Raw genomic sequence first — 12,532 nt, forward strand, 5'->3', positions numbered from 1 at the left:
TCACACAGTCCATCCCTACCCCCTTCTAGCAAAGCATCTACTTACTAGGCCTGCAAATGTAATTACGCAGGAGTACTCATTTTAAATATTCATAACAGATTACAGAAACTAAAGTAAAGGTCTTGGGAGAGACCTCGTGTAACGTCCTACCAGCACGTGCAGTAAGTGACCCAGTGTCATGTGCACGTGCGAAGCTTAATGTGCCTGCGTTTAGAATGCCTTGATATGCCCGTGGAATGTCTAGTATTTGTTCAGTCCTATGATCTTTAATGCATACACGGGTTATTATTTTCATGTATACGAGGCATGGTTGCGGCATTTTTGCACGGAAGTCTAACATGCAGTACTTCCCTAAACATACAAGACAAATGTACAAGTAGCATGGGATTGAAGTTCCTACTTTATACCTAACACGAAAAATAATTCACTGGAAACAATGGCAGACTGTGTATAAGTATGAACAATAATCACTTGAGTTAATTACCTGTAAGGTGTGGGCGGCAGAGCTTGCGGGGAGACGCGTGCTGGCCGGGATCAAAGTAGACCACGTGCAGGAATCGTACACTCAATATGACACACCCCACTGATTCCTAAACACCCCGGCGAGTGTGTGTGTGTGTGTGTGTGTGTGTGTGTACTTCTCCAGGCTCTGAATGGCCGTGGTGGTGGCGCACGTTTTGTGTTCCTGAAGTTATTTGTCCACCAAAACAAATATATGATTATATTATCTGACGTGGTGATCAAGTTTCTGTTCCGCTCGAGAACACCACGAAACTCACAACGACGAAGTGATCATCAAGAAAGTACTTGTCCCATGCATCTACATCTAGTTTATGAATCGCGCTGCCACTCTGTGACTAAATCTTTTAAAATTTTATCTTCTGTGCCCATGATCTGTCCGAGATTCATACTCTTGAAAGAGAAATCTTATTTTCAAAACCGAAAACGAGCTTATTTTGTAATTTCTCTTATACTTCCTGCAACGATTTGTTTTCATTCCGGAGCTTCGTTGCTGTGTATCAGTGTGCCTCTGGGTTTGTGGGACGCTGAGTTCATAATGGTAAACTTGAAAACCAGTGAAGCAGCTCGTGTTTGATCATTTATGTATAATTGCGCCAGTCAATTCAATAAGACATAAAAATGCAGAAAAAAGTTTGGATATTGGCGCTGTTGGCCTCATGACGAAAGCAATAAAGCTCATAGTAACAAATAAACGTACTCTAAGAACTTTATCATATCCTATGATATAATCGTCCCTCAATTTACGTACATATACCTCTTACACACACCCAGCCTAGAAATCATTCTATTACATATGCGTTAGTGTAAGCCAGGACACGTGTTTGTTAGTGGCAACACGTGGGGGACGCGTGCACACACACTCTTTGCGGTTTCAATGATAATCATCACTACGCGTTGGGCGGCATGTAAGCACTCGGTGAACGTGCATCTGTTTGATGAGTCCGTATCATTACGTGAATAATCATAACTTACTGTTGCCTAGAGTATTAATAGTTATGAATCTTGAGTAGCTGGCATGCAGGCCTAGTGTTAGTGCTATTTAATATGATCAGCCGCAGGTGTGAGTGGAGGGTAGTGTCATGCTTAACAAGGCTTCACCACGCCAATCCTTGGATCTGCGTGTTGGTTACGATCGAGTATTTCTAGTGTTTCGTGTCTCTCCGCCCCTTACCGCTCATTTAGTATTCAACACTTACCACTAAATGAGGTAAATGGTGATTCCGGGGTAGGCGAATAAAATGGGCTTGATTAACACAACCTCACCTGTGCAGTCACTTAAGTTGATTGGTGAACTAATGCCGAGTAAATGCTTCGTCGGTGCTCGTCCCCCCGTATTATTAACCGCCTTAATCCAGAAGCTTATGGCCTTAATCCGGATTTCGCGCCACGGAAATCTTCTCTCACGTCTATTATTTACAGCAAGAACCAATGGCCCGACGCGTCCCGCCCCATCCCTGATTCTCACATCAAAAAATAACTGTTACTGTCAATACTTAAAACCTGTCAGCACCGGAAATGACGCTGGTAGGGCTGACCATTTATCCCTGTGGTAATGACTGTTAGTCTCCGCCCTATACTATCCTCTCCCCATAAACACTGAAGCTGCAGCACTCCGGAATGAAATATCAGCAAGAAATTAAGTGGCATGGTGCTACTGATTACTGTTGATCACTGGTCGCTGCCTCAAATGATGAACGAGTCACTACGCATTGCTTGTTAATTCTGTACACGAGTGAATTTATCTGCCATGTCACCATTTTTGTAACATTATTTTTTCCTTACCAACTGCACTGCTTTTTATTGTCTAATTTTTCTTTCAGATGATTTGCCACACTCATATATCCAACTTATCATTAAAATTTTCCTATAAAATTATTCCATTCTTGTCGCTGTGTGTAGCAGCAGTAGTGTTGCTGTTGTGGGTGAGTTGTATAGCCAGATCCCTTTTTTCCGTCGCAAATATTTGTTTCTTCTTACAAGTGAAGTACACTTGCTCATATTACTCCTATACATTACGACAAATCACCATCACTCACCCCAATCGAAGCTCATAGTGCAGAAAAATAAAATGTGTATAAGACGATAAACATGAACGTGACATTTAGTATTGGTCCGGAAAGGTAAAGAGGCTAGGATACATGGATTTTTTATGATCTCTCCGCTTCTCGATACCATCCATTACCACCACTCGAGGACAGAGGGTGCAGCGCCTCAGCCTCGCTAACAATATATTGACTCTGCTTCATTATTTTCAGACATTTTCTGCTTTTTCTCTTACTCACAGTGAGAAGGACAATATCAGATACATAGGTTTCTTTTGTATAGTGAGTAGGCACAATAGATAATCAAATATTTACAGGTGTGCTGATGTATGTGGTGCTCTGTCCCCATAATCCTCTATATCGGATCAAATATTGACATGTGAACTCGTTACACATACTTTTCTCTTCTGCTGGACTCGCGTGATGTGGATATTTTGTCCACTCATACATGCCGTCCTCTCTTGCTATGATTCTGCTTCATATTTCTAATGGGTTTCTTATAAGTGTAAATAAAAGTATCAGTAAAATTCTAGAGAATAGTCAAATATCATTAATCAAATACGTCGTTGTTTACCTTCAGCTGTGCAAGAAGAAAGAGGCCCAAGAAAACCTAAACTCAAGCAGCAGCACCACCAACAACAGACTTCCCTCACTAATTGCTCCACTCCCGAGTTGGGAACGGTTCCCTCGGAACTCACTGGGCCGCCTCCTCCACCTCCTCCTCCTCTTCCCCCTCCTCCTCCCTCCCTCGTGACTATCAGCGGTCCTCCTCCATTGCTGCCTACTTTCACCTTCCATCCATTGCCGAAGCTGCCATCTGGCCCCATACCCGCGGTGCCTGAAGTGCCGCCGGCCCTCACGAGTCACTGGTGCTCATTAGAAAAGCCTTGGTCGTGAGTATTTCCACAATATAAAGAGCGATATGAGATTTAAAGAATCCGCTGAACATATGAACAATGACTATATAACTAGATAATATATAGTTACTTATTATTTTCAGCCTTGCGTCTCTCCTGACCTCCAACCCATTGTTAGGCACTGCTCCGTCCGTGCCGCTTCCTCCTCCTTTTCTACCGCCACGACCGCCACCGCCACACCTCTGCCTTCCGCCTCTGAAGCTACATACTTCTGCCTTCAGTACTGTACGACCCAGCCCTCAGCAATTCGCAAATTCAAGTTAGTACAAAGAAGTTTGGTTTTTGGGGGGAGGGGGGGAGAAGCGGATAATTACACATGAATGATGAAAGATCAAGAGATTGCATCGGTATAATTTGCAGTGCTTTGCGGCACTAAGTTGCGACTCAGCCGCACCATGAATTTCTTAGTCGCAAAGTCTGTTTAAAAAAAAGTTGTACTAAGCAAACTCGCACCGCCAATTTTCGCGACTTTAAACGGGAACAAAGACTATTTATATATATATATATATATATATATATATATATATATATATATATATATATATATTTTTTTTTTTTTTTTTTTTTTTTTTTTCAAGAAATTGTAGCGGCTGGAAAAAGGCCAGGAGAACATGAAGGAGGACAAGGATGACCTGAAGGTATCAGTTTAGGTAGCTTGTGTTTTAACTAGTAATTATGTAAAAATAAATGTTTCTCTGTCTTATATTACCATATTTCTCTTATCGTGTTAAAGAAAAAAAAAGTTTACTTTGTAATTTAGCCGAGTCGGACTGGAAAAAAAAAAAAAAGTTGCAGTCGCAATGTTGCAGTCTCGATTTCAATGGGGTGGAGAGGGTGAAATAGTAACAAAGCCGCAGTCGCACCTTATCTGACGGCAAAATCACTAAGTCAAATTCACACCTGGAAAAATGAGTCTTGCCTAGCTCTGATCATAGCAAATGTGATGAATAGGAGTGAAGGCATAAGCTCCTGAGAATGCATGTCAGAATTTAGGTTTGTATCCTGAAACTACATGAAAACTTGCTTTATTTAACGCAATTAGACATTTACGCCATATCTTACTAGGCATTCCACCAAAGGTCAGCTACGAGAAGAGATCGGAGTGCAAGTGTTGGGTTGGCTGGTGCGTCAAGCCAGGACCTCCCCCTTCCTCACCCCGCTACCGCACAATGACCTCCTGCTCCTTCTTACAAGAGCTTGGCCACAACTCTTGCTCTTACATGCAGCATACTGGCCTCTGGACCTGCTCCTCCTCCTTCAAAATGAAGCAAAGGTTGATCTTAAAGTTTCAAATAATGATGGTATATTGGTATGTACTGGCATGTCAGCATTATATTTTGTTTATATTTTATCTAATGTTCTTGATCAAATTTGATAGATTCCGTGCAAGAATGCAATACATAAAGTAAATTATGAAGCTTAAGCAATACTATAGTGGAAGTGAAAAAAAAAAAAAGTAAAATACTTCATTGCCAGTTAATATGGAAAAAAACGGTGTTATAATTAAAATTGCTACTCTATCCTACTCACGATTTAGGTGATCCTACTAACGTGCTGATTCTTAAATGTACATCATGACTACATAACTGAGTCTGCAAAAGTTTCTGCAATTTCTCCATACTGATACATTAGGTATATAAAATGTTGAGATAAGTAACTAAAATAGTATACATATATTATATTTCCTGCAGCCAGATATGTACAAGAGTGAGGAGACGGGCCAGGTTTCTGCAGCACTTAGAATGTGCCGTCAGTATTCCTTAGATTCCACTGAGCTGATGCTCCTCTCTGCAGTCATTCTTCTTAGATCACGTAAGTTGTCAGCCTAATAGTCATTGCAATCTTTGTCTTCCGTCATGGACATCATCATTATTGTTAACCAATGTTTGGTATCAGAATGATATGTTCCCAACATCTACTATGTATTTTTTCCAATCTTTCCTTTATGCTGTCTGTCACACCATTTTGTCCATATACAGCTGCAAATATGAGAAAAGTAGCAGTGTGAAGCAGTTATCTTTTCCTTCACTAACACAATATATATATATATATATATATATATATATATATATATATATATATATATATATATATATATATATATATATATATATATATATATATATATATATATATATATATATATATATATATATATATATATATATATATATATATATATATATATATATATATATATATATATATATATATATATATATATATATATATATATATATGTATATATATATATATATATATATATATATATATATATATATATATATATATATATATATATATATATATATATATATATATATATATATATATATATATATATATATATATATATATATATATATATATATATATATATATATATATATATATATATATATATATATATATATATGACCAATGAACCTAGCTTCTGTTAATGCTCTGGTGAACAAATATGTTCACTGAAGACAGTTATCTTTATACTGCACTTTGAACTGCAATCTAACCATCAACAATAAATCATAATCTTTTTGTTCAACAAGTCACATAAGAGCTTCACTCCCTTCAACAGGGAACATTTCTATGTATGTAGATCTAGATGGTCATATACCTACATACTAATATGTATTATCTTTTGACAGAGCCAGGCCTATCAACTGAAGGGATGTTGTTGATATCAGCATTGCAAGAGAGAGCTCAAGCCACTTTGAGTAGTCACACAGTCTCAGTCTGCCCCAGTGACCCACTCAGACCATCAAACCTCTTACTTTTAGTGGCCTCCCTACACTGCCTTCCCCAACAAGTAGTAACTAACACTCTTATCCCTAGCCTTGCATCTCCTCAGGCTGCATCATTTGTTGTAGCCACTTTCCTTTCTACAAGCTGAATCTGTAGGTAATATTAACTAATCTCCATACATGTAAGATTTATGAATGTTTAAACAAAAATTATACATTCTCAAATATTATTTTCTATCAGTACCTGGGCAGCATGGTAGCTTAGGAAATAATAAGTTGGACTACAAAACAAGAAGTCCTGGGTTGGAGGTCACAGTCAGGATTCTTCTGACACAACTACCTATTACTAAATTTATTGAGCCTTAAATGGATACTGGTCAGCAATGACTAGTAACGTTAAAGGTAACAGAGAAAGGTACTGGCCACCCTGCTCCATTTGCCATAAGCCAAGACCCTGGATTGGGCAGCTTATTACTTTTACTTCATGAGTATTGAACTCTTTAAACCTTCATTAATAACTAATGCTGATTTGTAAGAATACACCCAAAAGGGGGAAAAAAAAATTCTTCCACAGGTCAGCAACACACAGCCTCATAAGAATAAAGCTAAGAAGCAAATTGAGGCAGTTGGTTACATCAGCAACAACTGATGATCAGTGCTTATATGGGTTGCTGGCACACGAAATACTCACTGGATATTGAAGTGATGTTTGGACATTCAAGATAAAAATACAACTAAGACATTTAGATGCATTATATGTTGTCTTAAATAGGAAAGCAAGTTAAATTTTGCATTGTATGATAAAATATTTCATTTCGAAAAATGTGATTTGTTTCTTTATTCCAATAGAAAAGTTGTGCTTTGATACACATATTTTTTAAATATTCTCAATGAATCACCAGAATGATTTATATGTACTGAACTGCACCATCTACATGGCTAAACATAATGACCCCATTTGTTTAACAAGCAACCTGGAACTCAAACTTGGAAGCAAAAGTAGGCTTGTTCTAATTAAAAAAAAAAAAAAAAAAAAGAGATATCAAATAAATATGCAAGTTCTATTATTAAGCAGACCTGGTCTACATGGTGGAATAGAAAATAGAACATGAATACTTTGTAGGTCAGTAAATGAAACTCAGCTTAAAATATCAATAGCATAATTCTGAAGTACATGATTACAATAGATTTAAATTACACACTTATGTATTTGTATGTCTGTGTGTATATCATATTCACCTATTTTTGAATGAAAATAAATATTTCACTGACAACATGGTTTAGAATGGAGCTGCTGACAGTAATTTTTCTTCTATCTAGAATGTGCCTCATACTACACTCATGTTTAACTATACAACAATAATACTGTTGTCTTTGTTAGCATGTCCACCCTTCATGTTTTTTTTTTCTTTTTTCTTTTTTAAATACTGTTGCAGTTCTGATTTGTTTATGCACCAGAACAACATATGCACACGCATACATTCAGGAAAATTTTCTATGACTAAATAAAAATCAAAGTCAAGTAAGCTTTAATCTTTTAGGAGAAGACAGGACAGATCCTCACTAATCACAATTGTGAGTTGTACAATCATAAAAAAAATAATACAGACTCTCCTCAGTTAATGACTGTCCTATTTAACCATACCTTAGAGATACAATGACTTTAAATTGTTAAGCATTTAGAAAGAATGGTAATAATAATGTAATGTATGTATTGTGTGCCATACAGAAACCTGGTCCATGTGGTAGCAACCTTTTAACCAGCCACTGAGCCACTTAGGTCAGCCTAGTCTCCCTCCCACTCACTAAACTTCCCTATACCCTGCCATCTATCAATAACTCTCCCACTATCTTAGGATAATCATTACTATAGTCAGCATTATTATCATCATTATTATTACCACTACTAGCTTATGCTGTTGACGTAGTTTTAACTGGCCAAACCCAATACTAGTTCCTTCAATTAAAGGTAGTTGGAAGGGAGGAAAGATGTTCACTTAACAATGATTTTGCTTACTGATGGGATGTCCGGGATCTAATGCTATCGTACGTGAGGAATGGCAGTGCATACTGTAGGCAGTATTTCAAGGAATATTTTAAGTACCTGAAGAACATTCTATGATAATTGTGTAACCATTTGACTTTTTATCGTATACAAAGTGTTATTCAATTAATACTTAAAAATATTGTAACAATTAATAACAATGCCAATGAGAAAGGGTCCTTTCATTCACATTCACACTTACAATATGCAATCCTAAATACAGGAACAGTTGGTATATTCACCAGTTTATGACTTGGTGGTGCACCACACATACTTTTTGGTCGTATGTAATAAATGTAAACACATATACATAAGTATATGTAGTATATGGGTGCACACACACATGCACACACATGCACACACACACACACACACACACACACACACACACACACACACATACACACACACACACACACAAGGAAACATTGATAAAAGAAATAGCAGAAAAGAAGAGGAGTGTGATAATATTTGGGATGAAAGAACAAAATATAACATATAAGCCTAAGAGAATTAAAGAAGAATTGAAAATGGTAAGAGATCTGTTCAAAAATCTAAATGATGATAAAAAAAAAAAAAAAGACCTACAAGAAGAAGTGGAAGAGATCCATAGATTGGGTCCCTATAAGGAGGGAGTAAAGAGACCGATTAAAGCAGTACTAAAGTCACAACAAACTGCAGAGGACATTTTATATAAAACATCAAAATTGTGAAGAGGTGTATGTAAGAAAAAATAGAAATGAGGAAGAGAGAAGATTATAATGAATTGTTGGAAGAGGCGAGAAGGAAAAATGATGAACGGTCTGAAGAGGAAAAGCAAAAGTTTTTTTTTGGAGAGTTATAGGAGAGAGAGTCAGAAAATGTTATGTGGAAAGAAGGAATGCAGAGGAACCCCTAGAGGGAGCAGTAGGTGGACCGTAATGTATACTAATATAGATGGGATACTGTCAAGTAGATTGGAATTGCAAGACTATATGATGGTGGAGAAGCCTGATATAGTGTGTTTGACTGAGACAAAATTGCATGAAAAACAAAGGTAAATTTGGATAATAAATATAATATATGGAGAAAGGATAGAGAGGGTAAAGGTGGAGGAGGAGTTATGATTATGACGAAGAAGGAGATAAATGTGGATAAGGTTTGGTATGGGAAAAACAACGCAGAAGTGATAAGCATAAGGTTTTTAAAAGTGATGGAAAAGAACTAATAATCATGGTGACCTATGTACCTCCTAAAACAAATTCTTGGACATTAAGGGAATACGACAATATGATCAAGGATACTTTACAGAGTTTGGAAAGTGTATTAACTGAAAAAAGAAAGGTGATACTAGTAGGAGATTTTAATTGTAAAGAAGTGGATTGGGAAAATCTAGTAAGTGGTGTTGGAGAGGAAGCATTGGGAGAGAGATTCCTTAATCTAATGATGGAAAATATGATGGAACAGAGGGTGAAAGAAAATACTAGATATAGAGATGATGAACCGGCTAGACTGGATTTAGTGTTAACATGAGAAGTGTGCCTGTGTGGGAATATACAATATAAATGTCCATTGGGGAAGAGTGATCATGTGGTTATGGAAATGCAAATGGCAATAACACAGCGAAGAAGAGATGAGACATACAGGAGTGGTAGATTGAATTATAGAAAGATGGACACAGAAAATTTGAAAAATTATTTTAGAACATTAGTGCAAAAAAAAATTATGATATTTTTATGAAATATTATAAAGAAGGAATTATGAAATTTGTACCAAAGTATAAACTGAGAGAGGAAGGAAGAAAGGATTGGTTTAATGCAGCTTGTGTTAAGGCTAAAGAAAAGAGAGATGTGGCTTGGAAAAGATGGAAAAAGAACAGGAACATACTAAATAAGGAGAATTATAGAGTTGCGAGAAATGAGTATGTGAGGGTAAGGAAAGAGGAAGAAAGAAAATTTGAAAAAGATATTGTAGACAAGAGTAAGGAACATCCAAAATTGTTTTACAGGTTCATAAATGGTAAACTTAAAAAGAGAGAGTCCACTGAAAGATTAAAAGGAGAGCAAGGGATAGTAGATGACCTAAGAATATCATGGAATTGCTAAATAATAGGTTTCAACAAGTATTTACTAAAGAAACAATGTTTGTAAAGCCACAGAATGTACAAGGAAATGTGCACATGGATGACATTAAGATACCTAAAAGGAGTTATATAAAATGTTGGAGGAACTTAAAGATGATAAAGCGATGGGACCAGATGAAGTTTCAGGAAAATTATTGAAGGAATGTAGAGAAGAATTGATTGATCCATTATATGATATTATAAGGTGCTCATTAGAAACAGGGAAGTACCAGTAGAGTGGAAAAGAGCTGAAGTGGTGCCCATTTATAAGGGAGGCAGTAAGGAAGAGCCTCTTAACTATAGACCTGTGTCTTTAACAAGTGTGGTCGGTAAGATTTGTGAGAGGGTGATAAAGAAATATTGGATACGGTTCCTGGAGGATCATAAGTTATTATCGGATCATCAATTTGGCTTTAGGAAAGGGAGGTCATGTGTAACAAATCTACTGAGCTTTTATTCAAGAGTGGTTGACAAAATACAAGAGAGAGGGATGGATGGACTGTGTATATTTGGATTTAAAAAAGCTTTTGACAAGGTACCTCACATGAGACTGCTATGGAAATTAGAGATTTATGGAGGACTGAAGGAAAAGTGTTAAAGTGGATGGAAAACTACTTGAGATGGAGGGAGATGAGAACGGTAATAAGGGATGCAAAGTCGGACTGGTTGGTGGTGGAGAGTGGAGTCCCACAAGGTTCAGTGCTGGCACCAATACTTTTCCTTGTCTATATTAATGATATGCCAGAGGAGTAAACAGTTATATTAATTTGTTTGCGGATGATGCGAAATTGTGTAGGTGTGTGAAGAGTGAAGAAGATTGTGAAATTTTACAGGCAGATCTGGATAGGATTTGGGAGTGGAGCAAGAGGTGGGAGATGGAATTTAATCTGAGCAAAAGTCATGTAATGGAGATGGGGAAGAATGGAAGATGACCAAGAGGGTTATATAAGATGGGTGAAGGAGTAGTGTTGAAAAAGGTGGAAAAGGAAAAGGATTTGGGAGTGATAATACAAGATGATGGGCAGTTTGAGGCTCATATTGACAAGATATTTAGAGAAATATATAATTTGATTAGAAATATTCGATTAGCCTTTCATTATATGGATAAAGATATGATGAAGAAATTAATTAGTACTGTAATTAGACCAAGATTGGAATATGCTGGGATGGTTTGGTCCCCTTATAAAAAGAAGCACATAAGGAAGAAATTAATTAGTACTGTAATTAGACCAAGATTGGAATATGCTGGGGTGGTTTGGTACCCTTATAAAAAGAAGCATATAAGGAAGTTGGAGAGATTGCAGAGAATGGCAACAAAAATGGTTCCGGAATTGGCAGAAATGACCTATGAGGAAAGATTAAAAGAAATGAATTTGCTCACCTTAGAACAAAGAAGAGAAAGAGGAGACTTAATACAGGTTTATAAACTGTTGAGCAGTTTGGATGAAGTGGATAATGAGCAAACGATGTTGAAAGAGGAAAATTTAAATAGAACTACGAGATCGCATAGTAAAAAGATAGCCAAGGGAATATGCTTGAAGGATGTGAAGAAATATAGTTTCCCAGAGATGTGTGGAAGTGTGGAATAGTTTGAGCGAGGAGGTGGTGTCAGCGAGGAGTGTGCATAGTTTTAAAGGAAAGTTGGAGATGGGGCCACACGAGTATAATACCCAGGCCCTGTAAATATTACAACTAGGTGAATACACACACACACACACACATACAGACACACAAGTGTAGAATTGCTTTACACCTATCACTTTTACCAAATGGTACTGTCACAACTTGGTTTACAACCTGAATCTATTCCCTCCTAAGTTAACAAGTTTACAACTTGGAAAGGAATTCCAAATGGTTTCTTCATGACCAGGGTGTAGTGACAACCAAGGCTGATCAAACAAAATTAATTAATAATCTTAGCTTCACAGATAATGTATCAAATCAATGAGTGTTCCAACAAAGGTTCCATTCCCAGAGGTTGCCCCTCCTGTGCCAATTCATCATGCCTTTCAGATAAATGTTTCAGTACTGTTATGAAGTTGCAGAGTTGTGTAAAATGGCTGCTGTGGGATCCGTAAGGAACCAATCACTCCATACCCTCAAGACAACCCTGGATTTATGCCACTAAACAGAATAGTCTCAGATTAGAAATGGAACTCCCAAAG

General features: G+C 37.0%; 1 protein-coding gene across 1 annotated transcript in view; it reads left to right on the plus strand.

The window, feature by feature from the left end:
- The window catches only part of LOC123498789 (photoreceptor-specific nuclear receptor-like), a 20,524-nt gene extending 11,599 nt beyond the window's left edge, over positions 1–8,925 (plus strand). The window contains exons 5-9 of the mRNA XM_045246214.1: positions 3,145–3,457; positions 3,600–3,740; positions 4,547–4,790; positions 5,173–5,293; positions 6,127–8,925. Of these exons, the coding sequence (XP_045102149.1) occupies positions 3,145–3,457; positions 3,600–3,740; positions 4,547–4,790; positions 5,173–5,293; positions 6,127–6,371 (1,064 nt within the window). The 3' untranslated portion in view covers positions 6,372–8,925. The remainder of the gene's footprint in view (positions 1–3,144; positions 3,458–3,599; positions 3,741–4,546; positions 4,791–5,172; positions 5,294–6,126) is intronic.
- Positions 8,926–12,532: the final 3,607 nt, after the last annotated feature.

This window comes from Portunus trituberculatus, chromosome 48 (assembly GCF_017591435.1).
Source record: "Portunus trituberculatus isolate SZX2019 chromosome 48, ASM1759143v1, whole genome shotgun sequence".
Taxonomy (NCBI): domain Eukaryota; kingdom Metazoa; phylum Arthropoda; class Malacostraca; order Decapoda; family Portunidae; genus Portunus; species Portunus trituberculatus.